The sequence below is a fragment of the Budorcas taxicolor genome, chromosome 1 (assembly GCF_023091745.1).
Source record: "Budorcas taxicolor isolate Tak-1 chromosome 1, Takin1.1, whole genome shotgun sequence".
NCBI lineage: Eukaryota > Metazoa > Chordata > Mammalia > Artiodactyla > Bovidae > Budorcas > Budorcas taxicolor.
In genome coordinates, this window is record NC_068910.1 from 117,521,281 (window position 1) to 117,543,119 (window position 21,839).

The following is a 21,839-nucleotide window of genomic DNA, read 5'->3' on the forward strand; positions in this document are numbered from 1 at the left end:
AATTTTTTATTTAATTATATTAAAATTACTATTTTAAAAACATTTAACACACATTAAAAAAAAAGAAGGTTTTGTGAAACTGGTACTAGATAAAAATGAATAAGAATGTCAATAACAAACTGATTACTTGCCAGAAGGCGAGTAAAGTAATTTTATAATGAATGCCATGCACTATCCAACATTCTTTGATGAAACAATTTTGTCAAAACGAAGACGGATGAGAAATCACATTCCTAGTCTACAGAACAGAGAAATAAAAGAGTCCAAGTTTCATGAAGTCTGGGCTTTGAAGTGCTTTGAATATAAAAGATAAACGCAGGCAACACCTAACATACTAATTTCTTTTCCTTAGTTCCAAACATTCTTGGTCTTATGGACCATGCCACACCTTCAGAATAGAGGCAGGAAGGTGGGACATTTGAATTTGGAAAGAGTCAAAGTAACAGCAACTGTATTTCTACAAAAGAGTATATTGCTAAGCTGTAGGTTTGTTCAGTTCCTTCCACAATAAAATCAGTATATAAAAACACATTTTAATAAGCAGAATTGGATAATTATATGGACAGGACCAAGGAAAAGCAATGGGAGTTCAAGATTATTTAATAGGATCTTAGCAATAATATTTACTATGATGATGCTTTGCCTTCCTGGATAGATGTTTCCTAGTACAGTTAGTATGTCTTTGTGTGTGTGCATGTGTGTCTAGTCGCTCAGTCATGTCTACTCTTCGCAGTCCCATGGACTATAACCTGCCAGGTTTTTCTGTCCACAGAATTTCCCAGGCAAGAATACTGGAGCAGGTTGCCATCTCCTTCTCCAGGGGATCTTCCCAACCCGAGGATCAAACCCAAGTCTCTTGTGTCTCCTGCACTGGCAGGTGGATTCTTTACCTGTAGTGCCGCCTGGGAAGCCCATATATGTCTATTTCTTCAGAATGATTTTTCTAATATACAAAGAAATTCTGTTTCATTACTTCTTTTAAATGTGGTTTCATGGCCTAATCACTTTCAAAATTAAGCTAGTCCTCAAGATTGGACTCAAGAACTTAGCAGGATCTCAAGGGTGTTGTGATGGAGAAATTTTTTCTTTGAATTTTCTGATTTCAATAGAGGCCTCCAGCCAGAAACCTCTGAGCAGTAACCAAAATCACTGTGGAATAATCTTGAGCAAGGACTAGAAAGTTAGAAAACAAAATGAAAGATGCCTAGAATGAACAAATTTGAAATTACAGCTGGCCCTCTCCTTCCCTAGTTCTGACATGCATCAGTTATCATCATTTAGTTAAATAACACAAGTCCTCCCAAAACACAGTTCAAATTTCCATGACCTCAATATAATAACGGAGTAATTGCATAAAGTGTAAACTTCACTGTTATCTCTTCAATCCACAAATCACTACATAAATAAGAGATGTGCATCACCGTCAGTGACCAATCATGTCACCCTTTTCAAAGACTGTTGGTGACTGCTCACTGCACAGCTGTTATTCAATTCACACACAGACAGCAAAACATATGTTGTGCTACCTCCTGTCTCCCAATCATAAACCACTGTGACATTTTACAATGGATAATCAAAAGAGGAAACTGGGCAATAAAGATGAAGGAGCAAAGAAATGAGATGTGATAATGCTGGAAACGAAATTCCAATAGACGGTGACTGGCATTATAGAATAGCTAACTGTGGAATGTAAAGACTACTGCCATTCAAGAGACTCTAGATATACAGTCAGAAGAACTCAGGAAAAGTGAACTTATTGGCATACATGAGGACAATGAGGTGGCTGTGACAAAAATGAAGATGTCCCAGAAGTGACTGGCAAAAAAAAAAACTTCATATGAAAGAAACTCTTGGAGACCGTTCATGACAATATATGCATAAAGGATAGTTCAAGACATGGAAGTGCTGGGGAGCTGATTAGATCTTAGAAAGGAGTATGACAATTCACCAAGGCGTAGACAAGATGCATGCTCTGTATTCAAAGTTATATAACAAGAAAAGGCAAGCATTTTTCCACCTGCTCTTGATAAAATTCACCAATTCTCAATGTTTTTAAGGTTTTAACTTATCATGTACTAAATATTAAATTTACTCTTTTTTCACTTCCTAATACATTCATTATTGACAATAAGAGAGGTTTTAATGTTTTGACAAAAATTTAAAGGTCATGGAACAACAGTAGTTTTGGCATTTATTATAAGATTGCTTTGCAGAGTTTCAGCTTACATGGTCATGTTTATAGTCCTAGAGTTCTGTGTAAAGCAGGGATTCACTGAAAATAACAAAAGTTCTAAAGAAGAAAAAATAAGAACAAGCAATCGTATCACAAAGAATTTCAACATGTTATCCAGTTCTCAACACGGAGTTAAACATTAATCCTATACAAACTGGATGTCCTGGTGAGAAGCACTTGAAATCATTCATTACACATCTAAATGATGGAAAATACCTGTCATATTGACACTGAGTAAGGAAGGACAATCCTGAAAATCAGCCAGGAACATAACTGTCAGTGCAGTGGGAAACTGAGTTGGTACAGTTTTCAGAACAAAAACAAAATACCTGAAACAAAATCCTATTAGAGATTCATTACTTCGGCCAGCAAATCTATAATTTGTTAGTCAAAGTAACTCGGTTAGCAGAAGGCTTGGTGTTTGATTCTAGGATTCTCTGAGCAGTTGGTTTACCATAAGATTCTGTTTAGACATTTTTAAGTTAAAGCTGAAGGCAAAGGTATTTCCCTGTGAGAGACCTTTGTGGTCAAAACATGAGCTAGGGCTCACCATATTTGGGGGTTTGGCTTGGTTTCCAGAGTTTAGAGGTCTCAAAGCTTCTTTCTCAGTAAGATCGATGGCATCCTGAGACAGAGTTCAAAATACAGTTCTGGTATAAAGAAACTTTCTCCTCAAAGTGAAAGTGTAATCTGATGTCTTTACTGGATGTTTAGCTGATGGAAAGTCTAGGTTTTATTTTGGGTGACCAAAAAGAATGACACACAGAGCTAGATAAACCAGAGAGAAATCCCCTGTGTATAAGTGATATAAATGAAAGACTATAAATGATAATCAGGAAAAGTTAAAAGAAACTGAAAATCTAGAAAGGGAAAGACATGGGTCTGAGTCACTATTAATACTGTAGAGGCTGTAAGATTCTGCACTCTAAAAAATGCATAACCAAGCAGCAAGTGCAAAACAAAGGGGTTTTCCTTGGGTGGAATCCCCAGGTCAGAAACAGGATGTCTCCCACAAAGAGTACTGAAAGCATCTAAATAAAAATTGCCACAATTTTTTTTTAGGTTTATGATCACATTTGTTAAAATATGACCAACAAAAGGGAATTCCCTGGTAGTCCAGTGGTTAGGACTCTGTGCTCTGACTGCCGGGGGCAGGGGTTTGGTCCCTGGTTAGGGAACTAAGATCCCACAAGGCATGGCCAAAAAAAAAAAAAAAAGACCAACAGAATAAATATAAAAAAGAATTACCCTCACTAACACAAAAATGAAAATTAAGATGATGTTTTTTTCAACCACTGAATTTTCAACCAAAGATTTTAGAATTATAATGATGTCAAGTTTGTGAGGTGGAAGATGGGTGTTCTCACCTGCAGCAATAATTGATAAAACAGTGCTGGAAAACATGTTGGCAATATGTATTAATATCATAAGCCTTAAAATACCTTCTCTGCCTTTTCAAGTGTTACATATCTTTAGAACACTTACTTTCATAACATCAAGAAAATTTGGAAACATCCTTAATATCCATCAAGATGAGAGCTAAGTAAATTACAGTACATCCATAAAAGTAGAGCACAGGCAACTATAAAAAGATTTCTGAAAACACAGGAGGAAAATCAGCATTCACAAGTGTATAAGCTACATGAGTCCATTTATGGGTTTTCCTTTTTTAAGAAAAAAAAGGCAGAGAAGTGGGAAATTCACCAGAATACCTCAATAGTTTATTTCTAGGCTCTGAGACTCTAGATGGTATTTGTCTTTTCTTTACACTTCCTATGTTGCATAAGGTATCCTAAAGGGGTATGTATTACTTTTTTAATTCAGAAAAACAATGGTAAAACTTATTTTTGTAAAAATATGGCTGATAGTGAACACACTCCTGGTTCAGTCGACTAATGATAACGCCATGATCAGTACAGTTCAATCAATCCAAATGCAACAAGTCACACTTCTGTTAAGTGATTTCATGATCTGAGAAAAAGACTATTTCCCGCCTAAATCATAAGACATAGGCCTTAACACCTGAGTCTGCCAATACGGTTAAAGGTGTTCCCTGATGTCAGTGGACAAGGTCTTGATGCTATACTAGTTATTTTCTTAATATAAAAAGCTTACTGAAACTCTAAGAAATTGCCGTAAGAATTTCAGACACTGTTTTGAAAGAGTTGTGAAATGTCTTGACAGTTGTCTTTCTTAGCCCTTTCTTTGTCTTTTTTGCTTTTTAGACAAAAGCTGAGAAAAGCTTTGAAATCACAAAACATTTCCAGGGTGCTATACATTGAACACAGTCTTTAGAATATATAATCAATCATCTCACTTCTACTTTTATGTATCACTTTTAGATACACATGACTGAAAAAAAAAGGAAAGTGAAGTTGCTCAGTCGTGTCCAACTCTGCGACCCCACAGACTGTAGCCTTCCAGGCTCCTTCATCCATGACATTTTCCAGGCAAGAACACTGGAGTGGGTTATCATGCCCTTCTCCAGGGGATCTTCCTGACCCAGGGATCAAACCTGGGTCTCCCACATGACAAGCAGACTCTTTACCATCTAAGCCACCAGGGAATCCCATAATAGGTAATCTGCTACAATATTTTACTAGCTTTCTTTTTATAAAGGCTGCAGAATAAAATAAGTAAATTAAATCACCCATTAGTCACTTCTTGCCTTATTTTAATGTACTTTTTTCCTTTCCTTTCCTTATTGGCCTTCAATGACTAACTTATTTAACTGTGCTATAAGGAGATGAGAAAGATCTCTTAAAGTTTAAAAGTTTAGACTATCATCTCAGAACTTTACTAATTTAGTAAATTTCCTTTACCAAACTGGTAAAGAAATACAGTTGAATATAAATATCAACCAAAATGCAAAATACCATTTTTTAACTACTAATGACAATCCTACATTACTGATGCTAAATCTGATACAGCAAGATTTGTGACCTGAGAAGTTCAGTCACATGATCATCACAGTAAAATATGATCAAATAACATCACTTTCTATGGCTACTTTCTTAGAGGTTGTAGAACTGTATAGAAAGGATGACAAAATATGGCTTAAATTGGGCTTTTCCAAGCACCTGTATTTTCCTGGGAAGTTCAAACTGGAAAAATAAAGAGAGGGAAATAATTAATACTCAAAAGAACAACATCCTTGTTTTTTTTTAAACTGAAGTATAGTTGACACATTATATTCATTTCAGTGTACAACATAGGGAATCAACATTTACATACACTACAAATTGATCACTGTAAATCTAGTAAACATGTTACCACACAAAGTTAGACTATATTTTCCATGCTGCACATTACACCCCCCATGACTTATTTTCTAACTGAAAGACTGTACTCCTAAATCCCCTTCACCCATTTTTCCCATTCCCCTCAAATCCCCTCCCTTTTGATGACTACTGTATTTATGAATCTGTTTCTATTTTGTTTTGTCTGTTCATTTGTTTTGTTCTCTAGATTCCACAGATATTGAAACCATATGGTATCTTTGTTCTTTCTTAAGATTGTATATTCAGAGTCTTTTATGTTTCCATGCAAATTTTAGGATTATTTGTTCCAGTTCTGTAAAAAATGCCACTGATACTTTAATAGAGATTCATTACATCTGAAGATTGCTGCAGGCAATATGGACATTTAAAAATATTAATTCTTTCAATATATAAGCACAGAATATCTTTCCATTTTGTTGCTGTTGCTCAGTCGCTTAGTTGTGTCCAACTCTTTGCAACCCCATGGACTGGCTTCCCTGTCTTTCACTATCTCCCAGAGTTTGCTCAAACTCATGTCCATCGAGTCGGTGATGCCATCCAACCATCTCATCTTCTATTGCTCCCTTCTCCTCCTGCCCTCAATCTTTCCCGGCATCGGGGTCTTTTCAAATGAGTCAGCTCTTTGCATCAGGTGGCCAAAGTATTGGAGCTCCAGCTTCAGCATTAGTCCTTCCAATGAAAATTCAGGGTTCTGTGTTGCTTTCAATTTCTTTCACCAATGTCTTTGTCTTTAGGGTTTTCTAAATGCATTATCATGTTATCTGTAAATATGACAGTTCTACTTTTTCCTCTTCAATTTGGATGCCTTTTATCTTCTTTTCCTGTCTGACTGCTGTGGCAGTCATTCCAATACAATGTTGAATAAAAGTTGTGAGTGAGCATCCTGTCTTATTTCTGATCTTAAAGGAAAAGCCTTCAGTTCTTCACTGAATATGATGTTATTAATAGCTGTGGGTTTGTTATACATAGCCTTTATTATGTTGGATATACCCAATTTGTTGAGTGTTTATCATAACTGGATGTTGGATTTTGTCAACTGCTCTTTCTGCATCAATTGAGATGATCAAATGATTTGTATCTTTCCTCCTACTAATGTGGTGTATCATATTAAATTAATTTGTGGATACTAAACCATCCTTTCATTTCTGGGGTAAATTCCACGTGATCAGGGTACATGATCCTTTTAATGTATTGTTGAACTTATTTTGCTACCATTTTGTTAAAGATTTTTGCATCTATGTTCATCAGGGATATTGGCTTGTAATTTTCTTTTCTTCTAGTGTGTTTGTCTGGTTTTAGAATCAGGATAAATCTAGTTTCATAGAACAAGTTTGAGGGTGTTCTCACTTCAATTTTTTGGAAATTTTTTTATAAGGATAGCTAATAACTCTCCTTTAAATGTTAGTAGAGTCACCTGTGAAGCTATCTGCTCCTAGACTTTTGTCTGTTCAGATTTTTTTGCCCTGGTGGCTCAGATGGTTAAAAAAAAAAAAAAAAAAAACCTGCCTGCAGTGCAGGAGACCCAGGTTCAATCCCTGGGTCAAGAAGATCCCCTGGAAAAGGGCATCGCAACCCACTTCAGTATTCCTGCCTGGAGAATCCCATGGACAGAGGAGCCTGGTGAGCTATGGTCCATGGGGTCGCAAAGAGTTGGACATGACTGAAACAACTTAGCACACAATACAATTACATTTCTAGTAATTGGACTGTTCAGATTTTCTATTCTTTTTCTTAATTCAGTCTTAGAAGATTGTATGTTTTTAAGAATTTATGTATCTCTTCTAAGTTGTCTAATTTGCTGGTGTATAATTGTTCTTAGTAATCTCTTATGGTCCTTTGTATTCTTGTGGTATAAGCTATAACTTCTCCTCTTTCATTTCTTATTCTATTTGGGTCCTTTCTCTTTTTCTTGATGAGTCTGGCTTAAAGGTTCATAAATTTTATCTTTTAAAAAAACTAGCTCTTAGTTTTACTTATCTTTTTTATTGTTTTTAAAGTCTCATTTTCATTTATTTTTGATCTGATCTTTACTATTTTCTTCTTTCTACTAATTTTGAGCTTTGCTGATTCCTCTTTTCCAGTTCCTTTAGATATAAGGTTATACTGTTTGAGATTTTTCTTACTTCTTGATATATGCCTGTATCACCACAAAATTCCCTCTCAGAACTGCTTTTGCTGCAATGCAAAGATTTTAGGTCATTGGGTTTCCATTTTCATTTGTTCCGAGGTATTTTTAAATTCCTCCTTGATTTCTTCAAGTGACCCAATATTTGTTTAGTAGCAAGTTGTTTAGCCTCCACTTGTTTGTGTTTTTTCCATTTTTCTTCTTGTAATTGATTTCTAGTTTCATACTGTTGCAATAGGAAAAGATGCTCATTATGATTTAAATCTTTTAATTAATTTATTTATTTTGATTGGGGGCTAATTATTTTACAATATTGTGGTGGTTTTTGTCATATATCAACATGAATCAGCCATGGGTATACATGCGTCCCCACATCCCCTGCCACCTCCCTCCCCACACTATGCCTCTGAGTTGTCCCAGAGCATCAGCTTTGAGTGCCCTGCTTCATACATCAAACTTGCACTGGTCATCTATTTTACACATGGTAATATACATATTTCAATGCTATTCTCTCAAACCATGCCACTCTCAACTTCTCCCACATAGTCCAGAAGTCTGTGCTTTACATCTGTGTCTCTTTTGCTATCTTGCATATAGGATCATTGTTACCATCTCTCTAAATTCCATACATATGTTTTAATATACAATATTGGTGTTTCTCTTTCTGACTTACTTCACTGTATAACAAGCTCCAGTTTCATCCACTTCATTAGAACTGATTCAAATGTGTGTGTTTTTTTTTTTTTTTATAGCTGAGTATTATTCCATTGTGTATATGTACCACAACTTCCTTATCCATTTGTCTGCTGGTGGACACTGAGGTTGTTTCCATGTCCTAGCTACTGTAAACAGTGCTACAGTGAACACTGGGATACATGTGTCTCTTTCAATTTTGATTTCCTCAGTGTATATGCCCAGCACTGGGATTGTTGGGTCATATGACAGTTCTATATGCATTTTTTAAAAGAATTTCCACACTGTTCTCCATAGTGGCTGTACTAGTTTGCATTCCCAACAACAGTGTTAGAGGGTTCCCTTTTCTCCACACTCTCTCCAGCATTTATTGTTTGTAGACTTTTTGATGGCAGCCATTCTGACCGGGATGAGATGGGTACCTCACTGTGGTTTTGATTTGTGTTTTCTAATAATAAGTAATGTTGAGCATCTTTTCATGTGTTTGTTAGCCATCTGTATGTCTTCTTTGGACAAATGTCTGTTTAGTTCTTTGGCCTGCTTTTTGATTGGATTGTTCATTTTTCTGGAATTGAGCTTCATCAGCTGCTTGTATATTTTGGAGATTAATACCTTCTCAGTTGTTTCATTTGCTATTAGTTTCTCCCAATCTGAAGGCTGCCTTTTCACATTGATTATAGTTTCCTTCATTGTGCAAAAGCTTTTAATTAGGTCCCATTTGTTTATTTTTGTTTTTATTTCCATTATTCTGGGAGGTGGGTCATAAAGGATCTTGCTGTGATTTATGTCAGAGAGTGTTCTACCTATGTTTTCCTCTAAGAGGTTCACAGTTTCTAGTCTTACATTTAGACCTTTAATCCATTTTGTTTATTTTTGTGTATGGTGTTAGAAAGTATTCTAGTTTTATTCTTTTACAGGTGGTTGACCAGTTTTCCCAGCACCACTTGTTAAAGAGATTGTCTTTTCTCCATTGTATCTCTTTGCCTCCTTTGTCAAAGATAAGGAGTCCATAGATGTGTGGATTTATCTCTGGGCTTTCTGTTTTGTTCCAGTGATCAGTATTTCTGTCTTATTGCCAGCCCCATACTATCTTGATGACTGTAGCTTTATAGTGTCATCTGAAGTCAGGCAGATTGATTCCTCCAGTTCTATTCTTTCTCAAGATTGCTTTGGCTATTCAAGGTCTTTTGTGTTTCCATACAAATTGTGAAATTATTTGTTCTAGTTCCATGAAAAATACCATGGGCAGCTTGATAGGGATTGTGTTAAATCTACAGATTGCTTTGATTGCTGTACTCATTTTCACTACATTGATTCTTCCAATCCACAAACATGGCGTATTTCTCCATCTCTTTGTGTCATCTTTGATTTATTTCATCAGTGTTTTACAGTTTTCCATATATAGGTCTTTTGTTTCTGTAGGTAAATTTATTCCTAAGTATTTTATTCTTTTTGTTGCAATGGTGAATGGGATTGTTTCCTTAATTTCTCTTTTTTCATTGTTAGTGTATAGGAATGCAAGGGATTTCAGTGTGCTGGTTTTATATACTGCAACTTTACTATATTAATTGATTAGCTCTAGTAAATTTCTGGTGGTATCTTTAGGGTTTTCTATATAGAAAATCATGTCATCTGCAAACAGTGGGAGTTTTACTTCTTCTTTTCCAATCTGGATTCCTTTTATTTCTTTTCCTTCTCTGATTGCTGTGGCTAGGACTTCTAAAACTATGTTGAATAGCAGTGGTGAGAGTGGGTACCCTTGTCTGGTTGCTGATTTTAGGGGAAATACTTTCAATTTTTCACCATTGAGGATGTTTGCTGTGGGTGTGTTGCATAAGGCTTTTATTATGTTGAGGTATGTTCCTTCTATGCCTGCTTTCTGGAGAGGTTTTTTTTTTTTTAAATCATAAATGGGTGTTGACAAAAATGAATTTTGTCAGAAGTTTTCTCCACATCTATTGAGATAATTATATGGTTTTTATCTTTCAATTTGTTAATATGGTGTATCACATTAACTGACTTGTGAATACTGAAGAATCCTTGCATCCCTGGGATAAAGACCACTTGGCCATGATGTATGATCTTTTTAACACACTGTTGTATTCCATTTGCTAGAATTTTGTTGAAGATTTTTGCATCTATGTTCATCAGTGATATTGGCCTGTAGTTTTCTCTTTTTTTGTGGCATCTTTGTCTGCTTTTGGTATTAGAGTGATGGTGGTCTCACAGAATGACTTTGGGAGTTTACCTTTCTCTGCAATTTTCTGGAAGAGTTTGAGTAGGACAGGTGTTAGCTCTTCTCTAAATTTTTGGTAGAGTTCACCTGTGAAGCCATCTGGTCCTGGGCTTTTTTGTTTGTTGGAAGATTTTTGATTACAGTTTCAATTTCCATGCTTGTGATGGGTCTGTTCAGATTTTCTATTTCTTCCTGGTTAAGTTTTGGAGGGATATACTTTACAAAGAATTTGTCTGTTTCTTCCAAGTTGTCCATTTTATTGGCATAAAATTGCTCATAGTAGTCTCTTATGACCTTTTGTATTTCTGTATTGTCTGTTGTGATTTCTCCATTTTCATTTCTAATTTTGCTGATTTGATTCTTCTCCCTTTTTCCCTTAATGAGTACAGCTAATGGTTTGTCTATTTTATTTATCTTCTCAAAGAACGAGCTTTTAGTTTCATTGATTTTTGCTACAGTCTCCTTCATTTCTTTTTATTTCTGGTCTGATTTTTATGATTTCTTTCCTTCTACTAACTTTGGGGTTCTACTCTTCTTTTTCTAGTTGCTTTAGGTATAAAGTTAGGTTGTCTATTTGATGTTTCTCTTGTTTCTAAGATAGGCTTGTATTGCTACGAATCTCCCTCTAAGCACTGCTTTTACGGAATCCCATAGGTTTTGGGTTGTCATGTTTTCATTTTCATTTGTTTCTATGCATATCTTGATTTCCTTTTTTATTTCTTCCATGGTGATCTGTTGGTTATTCAGAAGCATGTTGTTTAGCCTCCGTATGTTTGTGGTTTTAATAGTATTTCTTTTGCTCTCGCTAACATCTAATCTTATGCATTGTGACCAGAAAAGATGCTTGAAATTATTTCAATTTTATCAAGTTTACCAAAGCTAGATATATGACCCAGGATGTGATCTATCTGTTCCATGTGCACTTGAGAAAAGGTTGAAATCCATTGTTTTTGGGTGAAATGCAGATATCAATTAGGTTTAACTGGTCCACTGTATCATTTAAAGTTTGTGTTCCTTGATAATTTTCTATTTGGTTGATCTATCCGTAGGTGTGAGTGGGGTACTAAAGGCCCCCACTATTATTGTGTTGCTGTTAATTTCCCCTCTCATACTTATTAGCATTTGCCTTACATATTGAGTTGCTCCTATGCTGGGTACATATATAATTGTTTTATCTTCTTCTTGGATTGAGCCATTGATCACTATGTACTGTCCTTCTTTGTCTCTTATTATGGTCTTTATTTCAAAGTCTATTTTCTGATATGAGTATTGCTACTCCTGCTTTCTTTTGGTCTCCATTTGCCTAAAATATCTTTTTTCAGCCCTTCACTTTCTGTCTGTATGTGTCCCTAGGTGTGAGGTGGGTCTCTTGTAGACAGCATATACAGGGGTCTTGTTTTTATATCCATTCAGCCAGTCTTTCGGAGAAGGCAATGGCAACCCACTCCAGTGCTCTTGCCTGGAGAATCCCATGGGTGGAGGAGCATGGTAGGCTGCAGTCCATGGGGTCGCTAAGAGTCAGACATGACTGAGCAACTTCACTTTCACTTTTCACTTTCATGTATTGGAGAAGGAAATGGCAACCCACGCTAGTATTCTTGCCTGGAGAATCCCAGGGACAGAGGAGCCTGTTGGGTGCCATCTATGGGGTCACACAGAGTCGGACACAACTGACGTGACTTAGCAGCAGCCAGTCTTTGTCTTTTGGTTGGGGCATTTAACCCAGTTACATTTAAAGTATTTGTAAGTATGATCCCTTTGCCATTTACTTTGTTGTTTTGTGTTCATTTTTATAAACTTTTTCTGTGTTCCCTGTCCAAAGAAGATCCTTTTGCATTTGTTGAAGAGCTGGTTTGGTGGTGCTGAATTGTCTCAGCTTTTGCTTGTCTGTAAATCTTATAAAATTTATTGAGACTGTTTTGTGGCCCAGCACATTATCTATCTTGGAGCATATTCCCTGTGTACTTGAAAAGAGTGTGTACTCTGTTGGTTTTGAATGGAATATCCTATGTATGTGTGTATGCTCATATGTGTGTGTGTGTGTGTGTGTGTGTGTGTGCAGTCATATATATATATGTGTGTGTGTGTATCTGTTCAGTTCAGTTCAGTCACTTAGTCGTGTCTGACTCTTTGTGACCCCATGAATCACAGCACGCCAGGCCTCCCTGTCCATCACCAACTCCCAGAGTTCACTCAAACTCATGTCTGTCGAGTCGGTGATGCTATCCAGCCATCTCATCCTCTGTCGTCTCCTTCTTCTTCTGCCCCCAATCCCTCCCAGCATCAGAGTCTTTTCCAATGAGTCAACTCTTCAAGTGAGGTGGCCAAAGTATTGGAGTTTCAGCTTCAGCATCAGTCCTTCCAATGAACACCCAGGACTGATCTCCTTTAGGATGGACTGGTTGGATCTCCTTGCAGTCCAAGGGACTCTCAAGAGTCATCTGTATGTATATGTAAATTACATCAAGCCTGACAAGTAATTTTCTTTGCAGATGATCTATTCACTGATGTAAGTGGAGTATCAAAGTAACCAAGTACTGTATTACTGTCAATTTTCCTATTATTTGTTAATACTTGCTTTATATACATTAGGTGTTCCTTTGTTGGATACATAAACACTTTTGAATGTTATATCCTCTTCTTGGATTGAGCCCTTTATCCTTATGTAACACCTTTTCTTTTTTTCTTCTATTAAAGTCTTTGTTTTAAAGTCTGTTTTGGTTGATGTGAGTACAGCTATTCAGCTTTCTTTTTGTTTCCATTTGCATCAAACATATTTTCCCAGCCTTTCATTTCCAGACCATGTATGTCTTTGGGTTTGAAGTGAGTCTTTTGTAGGCAGCACATAGATGGGTCTTGTTTTTGTGTCCAATCTGCCATCCTGTGTCTCTTGGTTACAGCATTTAATCCATTTACATTTAAAGTGATTACTGATAGGAATGCACTTTTATTGCCATTTTGTTAATTATTTTCTGGTTGCTTTTGTAGTTCTTTTCTGTTTCTTTCTTCTTTTAGTTTCTTTCCTCAGGGTTTGATGATTTTTAGCTTTGTGTTTGGGCTCCTTCTCCTTTACTTTTTGTGTATATATTATAGGCTTTTGGTTTGTGGTTATCACGAAGTTTACATATATGGATCTATCAGCAGATTGAAGTTCAAATACATTCTGAAACTGTTTTTACTCCTCCCTACTCTCAAACCATATTTTATGTTTTTGATGTCATATTTATATCTTTCTATTCTGTACACATAAATAACACTCACTGTATATAGTTACATTTGATTTTATAATCATTTTACAAAAATTATTTTTTGTCACTTAACCTTCACTTTTTAAGTGACAATCCTTTGCCACTTAGAGGATGACCGAGGACAAGATAGATGATGGCATCACTGACTCGGGCATGAGTTTGAGCAAGTTCCAGGAGATGGGGATGGACAGGGAAGCCTGGTGTGCTGCAGTCCATGGGGTCACAAAGAGATGGACATGATTGAAAGACTGAACTGACTGTACTTTTGACTTCAGTTATTGTATTCTTGAGTTCTGATGGATTCTTTTCTTCTATACTCTAACTCCTTGTTGAAGTTTTCACTGTTTTCATCCATTCTTCTCCAGCCTAGTAAGCATCTTTATGATGATTACCTTAAATACTTTATCAGGCAAATTGCTTATTTGTTTCATTTAGCTCTTTTTCTGAGAGTTTCTCTTGTTTTTTCATTTGAAACATATTCCTCTGTCTCCTCATATTGCCTAATTCTCTGTGTTTATTTCTAGATATTAGGTAGGTCCATTACATCTCCTAATCTTAGATAAGTGGCCTTATGTGGGAGATGTCTTATGGAGCCCAGCATCAAGGTTCTCTACGGCCACCAGAGCCAGAGGCACCAGAAGTATCTCCTACGTAAGCTCTTCTATTGTGGTGAGGCTGACTCCTGCAGGGACACTGGTAGGCACAATAGAGTTCCCAACACTGCTGGCTGAGCAACCTGTCAGTCTACAACTATCATAAGTCTCATGACTGCTGGTGGGATGTGCCAGCCCCAGGTGCTAATATGTGAGAGAGACAATTCCAACATGGTGCCCACCAGGTCAGGCATCAAGAGTGATAGTACAAGATCACAAAAATGGCTGCCACCAGCATCTCAGTTCTGGGGGGAATCCCAGCTGCCTATCGTCTTCTAGCAAGGCTCTCCGTGAAAAGTCACTGGGCCTGACCCAGACAGCTGTCAAGTGCTGCATCTGTGCTGGGACCTGAAGCAAGTATGCTTTTGGACATACCCTTTAAGAGCAAAGTCTTGGTATACCACAGTCTTCTGGTTCTCCCAAACCTAAGTCCCACCGGTATTCAAGGTCAGATACTTTGGGCACTTGAACTGCACTGTTCTTGCCTGGAAAGTTTTATGGACAGAGAAGCCTGGTGGGCTACAGTCCATGGGGTCACAAAGAGTTGGACATGACCGAATGCATGTGCATGTGTGCACACATGCGCATGTGCGCGCGCACACACACACACACACACACACACACACACACACACACACATACTTGGTTTAGGACCTCCAGGATGGGGAGCCAGATGTGGAGCTTGACCCCTCTGGGAGGATCTCCACTGCTGTGATTTTCCTCCCACTTAAGGACCCCAAGTGTGGGTTCTGACCAGACCACATCTCTGCCCCTCCTACTCATCTGGTTGTGTTTTCCTCTTTACAGTTGTAGAATATGTTGTCTATCAGTCTTTGGGTCATTCTCAGAGACACATGCTCTGAAAACAGTTGTATTATAACTTTGATGTGCCAGGGGAGGTTGTAAGCTCAGGGTGTTTATATGCTGCCATCTTGATTTCTTCTATAAAATCCTATTTATCACCAATGTAGACTGTAACCATATCTTTACCAAAGAAAATAATATATGTATAAATGTTCTGTAAACATTAAAACCAGCTGAGTCAAAGGTACTGTTATTTTCAGGATTCACAATGTTAATTCTTAAGAAGTTAAAAAATGAAAACCTTTGGTGGAATTAAAAGTGATCTGAAGTAAACTATGAAGGACAATATAGACTTCAAGGAGAATATTAATATTTATTGTACATTCTTACTTATCACAATATCATACTTGCTAATACAGTTTGGCTAAATTAAAATTTTGCCAACATTGCCTCCAAGAAATAACAATTTAACCACTAAAACATAAATGAAAAATAGAAATAAATACTTACTCACAATACCAAACTGTCCCCAGAACAGAAGTATAGCCAAAACTGGGAAAATAACAATGAGGATATTTTCATTTGGAGAAAACCATGAAACTGGGAAGAAAGAAAACAAAAATCACAATTAACACTTACTATAATCACTTTAACTCCTAACTGTGATTAGTCAACAATATATACTATCATGGAGATGGAAAATAAAAATAATTGAACTAAAAGTTCAGCTTTAAAATAAACAAACTACACATATAATTTACTTACACAACAAATTTTACTTATGAAACAAAAAACTATTTATGTAAGTGCTTTTCACCACATTTTCCCTAACCTATGACTTCTAGAAGGAAGTATAATGGCACAGGAATTTAAAACAAGGTTCTACAGCCACAGTGTCTGGCTTTGAAACGCAACCCTAATTTACAGTCTCTGTGACCTTGAACAAAGTCTTAACCCCTCTTGTTCTTCAGTGTCCTCATTGTTACACTGGACTATTACACTGTTACACTGTTATACTAGACTGTTGTGGCTGTTACACTGTTACACTGTTGGACTATTAGACTGTTACTATTGGACTGTTACACTGTTACATTGTTACACTGGACTATTGTGACTTAACAAAGTTAATATATAAAAAACCTTGGCACTTATCAAGTGCTCAGTAAACATTAACTACAATTATAATTATGTACTCCAACAATGAATACCTGTTAGGTGTCATTGCTAAGAATTTATCTTAAGCCAACAGTGACGCCCTTCTGTAAAGACTGACTCAGGGTATCAAGTGAGGAAGCTGTACTCCGGGGTACCTTCACCTTACTCTGACTAAAACCAAGACAGACGTGAGCCCTAACTTTTCTCAAACTTACTCTAGATTAGAAGATGCATTTATGAATAATTAGGCCTCAAATGATTGTTTATGTGTAAAGTAACATGAGGGGCTTTAGGTATTAAGTGAAGGGAAGTGAAAGTCACTCAGTCGTGTCTGACTCTTTGCAACCCCATGGACTTTACAGTCCAAGGAATTCTCCAAGCCAGAATACTGGAGTGGGTAGCCTTTCCCTTCTCCAGGGGATTTTCCCAACCCACTGATCAAACCCAGGTCTCCCGCATTGCAGACGGATTCTTTACCAGCTGAGCCACAAGGGAAGCCCAAGAATACCGGAGTGGGTTGGCCTATCCCTTCTCCAGGGGGTCTTCCCAACCCAGGAATCGAACATGGGTCTCCTGCATTGTAGTGGATTCTTTACCAACTAAGCTATTAAGGAAGCTTCTATTAAGTGTGCAAAGAGCCGACTCATTAAAAAAGATCCTGATGCTGGGAAAGATTAAGACAAAAGAAGAGGACAGCAGAGGATGAGATGGTTAGACAGCATTACGGACTCAATGGACATGAACTTGAGCAAACTCTGGGAGATAGTGGAAAACAGGGAAGCCTGGCCTGCTTCAGTCCATGGGATCACGAAGAGTCGGATACTACTTGGTGACTGAACGACAACAACAATTAAGTGTGTTACAAATTATCTAGAGAATGATATTATAAAATGATACATTCTACATAAGAGAAATTGTGAAGTTAAGTCTTCAAAGAAGGTTTGTTGAGACCTTTTAAAAAATTAAGTTTAGTTGCATCTTATTAACTTTTAAGACTGTAATTTTACCTGTGAAATTTCTTCTCTAACAACAAAGCAAAGTAAATGCACTGAAAGTGTTTCCAAGTTTGTCTGTATAGAGGGAAATGCTAATTTTATCCAAAGCAAGCACTCATGTTCTTCTAAAATTAACTCTTCCAAATCTTCCACTGTTCTGCCTCTTTATCAGCATGTAAGGAAACTATTTGGCTTTCATACAGTAATGCTAACTATGCATTTCCCACGTTAGCTTATAATGTTAAGCTCTGGTAGATGTTAATAATCCACAGAATATAATAATGTTATAAACTCTATCTCACAGATATTTGCTTTCCATAATCTAACATTTTGCCCTACACATGCAGAGACTCAATTGGTTTGTTGCTGAAGGTCCCAACAGTCAAAAAATAGTGAGTGAATGAAAGACAGATTTTTTTGGGTGAGGGGTGGATGCTCTCATGGTTGCAGGTCTCTACCAAGAGACAGATGTCTTCTGAATTAATACCTTAATTTCCAACAATGACTGAGCATCTTCCTTTACCAAGGAAAATCCATTTCAATTCAGTCTAAAATCCTACCAAGAGAAACCTTTATGAATTATCCCTAGGTTTTCACATTTAAATGCCTAAAGGATTTGGTAGAAGCTCTATGATTTAATGATTATTCTTAGTTGACTTATTTTTCTCTACTTCCTTTATTATTTTGTTTTGAGTTGTGTATATCATTAACTCCCCAAATCCTCACAATTAATTAACCCCTCCTTATCATATGGGAAACTGAGGCCCAGATAATTAAGCAACTGACTTCTGACACAAGTTCCCCCTACTCTTTCACCAAACCTACCCTCTCAGTTTCCCCATTTCAGTAGTGGTGACCCCATTTCTCCAGTTGCTCAAGCTAAAAGCCTTGGAATCATCCTTGACTCCATGGTTTCTCTCACACCCTACTTCTGGTCTGACAGTAAATCCTGCGGTTGCTGCTTTCAAGACACAGCCAGTATTTGATCTCACATTCAAGATGGGCTGAGAAGGAAACGTTATTTCACAGGCCTCCCTGCCTACACAACAGAACGATATTCAACATTCTTGGCATTTATTAACAGAAATCTACCAGTGAAAATAAGAAGGATGTTTGACCTGGTCTGACCACTCGTTTTTCATTTATCACACAGTCATTTATTAAAAGCCCACCATGGGCAGGGTGGGCTTCCCCAGCAGCGCAGTGGTAAGCAACCTGCCTGTAATGCAGGAGACAAAGGAGATGCGGTTCAGTTCCTTGACTGGGAAGGCCTCCTGGAGAAGGGAACGGCAACCCACTCCAGCATTCTTGCCAGGAAAATCCCATGGAGGGAGGAGTCTGCCAGGCTACAGTCCACATTGTCACAAAGAGCTGGACGCAACTGAGAATGCAGGCATGGATAGAATTTCTTCCAGGTATCTGTGATTCAGCAGTGAACAAACTAGGGGGAGCCACAGACTTGAGGAGGGGGAGGGGCTGAGGGATAAGACTCTTGTGGGTAGTAAGGAAAGGCCTTTGGGGAGAGGAATTGGCCCCAAACCTTGGACTAGAAATAGCCTGCCATTTCCAGACAGGGGAGAAGATACACCAAAGGAACAGCAAGTTTGAGCAACTAACTGATGGCCAGTGTGACTAAAATTTAATTGATACACAATGAGACGGGAAGAGTTTGCTGGGATTAACATCATGCTGGGTCTTATTAGCTTGTTAAGGAAGTTTGGATTTTATTCTACAAGCAATGAAAAGTTATTGGAAATCCTCAAACAGGGGAGAAAAATGATTTACTTAAAATCTTCCTTGGTAGAGGAAAGGAAAGTAGCTAGAATGGGGATGCTGAAACTAAGAGCAATGATTGAAGGAACTGGGGATTTTTACCTTAGAGAAGAAACTTGGGTGAGAAATACCACAGCCCTCCTAGTGAGTGAGAAATTGTAGGGTTGCAAGCTTTAGTTTGACTTCAGGAAGAATTAGAACTGCCTAATAATAGACTAAAATCCTTTGGGAAGTAACAGCCTCCTCATGTCAAACATTTACGTAAAAAGTCTGAATGACCAACTACTTAGGGTGTGATAGAAGGAAATCATGAATTAGATGGGGAAACAGATTAGATGACTAACAGCTGACCCTACACCTCTAGGCAGAAATATGTGTAAGAGCTATTTCAAAGATGGGGGTAGGATTATGAATAAATAACATTATTGACTAAGTGATTCTTAACTGAAACTTATCAAAACCACCTGGGGTTTATCCAAACATCACATATTCTCCAGGGATTCCCTCATAGCTCAGTTGGTAAAGAATCTGCCTGCAATGCAGGAGACCCCGGTTCCATTCCTGGGTTGGGAAGATGGCTGGAGAAGGGATAGGCTACCCACTCCAGTATTCTTGGGCCTCCCTTGTGGCTCAGCTGGTAAAGAATCCACCTACACTGCAGGAGACCTGGGTTTGATCCCTGGGTTGGGAAGATCCCCTGGAGAAGGAAAAGGCTACCCATTTCAGTATTCTGGCCTGGAGAAATCCATGGGCTATACAGTCCATGGGGTTGCAAAAGAGTTGGATGCAACTTAGTGACTAAACAACAACTCCTTCAAATATATACAAGGTACACATCCATGCACAAAGAACATATTTCCATAAAAGAAGATCACAATGAAATTTCTAACAATAAAATTCAAGCCACATTTTTACTGATGCTTTAGGATTGTGAAGGGTTTTTTTGATGTATTAACTTGGCTAAGATATAATCCCTAGTTATTTAATCAAAGCCAGAATTCTAAGGTGGTTCCCAAACCCTGCCCCCTGCAAGCCTTTCTTTTTTTAACTCCTTCCCCTTAAGGGAGGGATGGGCCTGTGAACATGATGGATTTCATTCCCATGATTATGTTGTGTCACATGGCAAAAGGGATTGTGCTGACTGTAAATTAAGGTCCCCAATCAGCTGACTTTGAAAAAGAGTGATTATTCTTGAGGGAGAGGAGGCAAACCTAATTAAGACCTTAAAAGGATCTGGGATTGTTCTAGCCAAAAAAAAAAAAAAAATCAACATTCGCAAAGGAATCAAGAAGAAGAAGATTATTCTTAGCTGACTTTAAATATGGAAGAGGTTCTGGAACAAGAATGGAGCAACCTCTAGGAACTAAAAGAAGCCCTCATCAGACACCTAGCAAAGAAACAGGCACCTCAGTTCTACAACCATAAGGAAAGTAATTTTGCCACAACCATGTGTGCTTGGAACAAGACCCTGAGCTTCTGATGAGAACACAGCCTGCAAACATCTTGATTTTAGCCTCATAAGACTGAATGGAGAACCTAGTTATACCATGACCACAACTGTGATCTACAAAGTGGTGAGCTAATAAATGAGTGCAGTTTAAAGCTGCTGCATTTGTGGTTGTTTGCACATGCACTAGAAAACCAACACAAGGGTCTCAAAATGCCTTCATGTCAACATTAGGAACATAACATATTTCATGTTGGTAATAACGGAAATGGCAACTTTTCTAAACTTGAATAGACCTTTTAAAACAAAACCCTAAAAGCTTACTCAGAAAAAAGTAAAAATTTAAGCTTCTAAGTTTTTGAATCACTATACTATAAATACAGATAAGAATAACACATTGTATAACTATTTTTATTTACATTTAATAATTTGGTTGTTTACAAGATGTTTTCATAGCAACCATATACAGTGGTAGTAAACATACTGGTTTTAAAGAAAGACAAAACTAGGTTAAAATCCTGGCTATGACACTGATTTTGAACAAGTACTCTAAATCTCTCTTACTTCATGTGTTAAATAACAAAACTGATAACTAACTCCCAGAGTTCTTAAATTAAAGACACAATAAACATAAACTACTTGGTATGTGGCCTTATAAATGCAAGATTATTTTACCATGGTACTGTACTATCACTTCCCTGAAATCAGGGATTATGCCTTAGTCATCACTGAATCCACTGTGCCCAGGATACAGCCCAGCACATAGTAGTTGCTCAATAAATCTCTGGTTAAGTAAGCAAGACATTTTGAGCAAGACTTTGATGAAATGGTCCGCATTTAGCCGGTAAAAACAGAGGGCCTGACAGGTTGACTTTCTTATCCAAATTTTCTTAAACTAGAAAATAAAAATGTATGTAAAAAGCTTTCTAAATTCAAGTCCTGTGCTCTGTCCATGGTACCATACTATACATAGGCACCAGAGGTATATAAAACCTCTCTATATAAAAGATTATATATATATTTGACAGTATCTCTAAAATACTGCACTTAAAAGAATGGCACAAAGAATGGCCTTTAGTTCACATTCTACTAAGTATAATTCTCTATGACACAATTTCAGTTCCTCATCTATGTCTAAAAAATTGGTTTCTATTGCCTAAATCCCCAATGTCCATATGATGGGCAAGTTCCATTAT

The 21,839-nt window shown here is 37.3% G+C and overlaps 1 protein-coding gene across 1 annotated transcript in view; it reads right to left on the reverse strand.

Moving 5' to 3' along the window:
- CD47 (CD47 molecule) overlaps positions 1 to 21,839 on the reverse strand; it is a 53,416-nt gene that overhangs the window by 15,701 nt on the left and 15,876 nt on the right. The window contains exon 3 of the mRNA XM_052636705.1: positions 15,784 to 15,873. Within this exon, the coding sequence (XP_052492665.1) occupies positions 15,784 to 15,873 (90 nt within the window). The remainder of the gene's footprint in view (positions 1 to 15,783; positions 15,874 to 21,839) is intronic.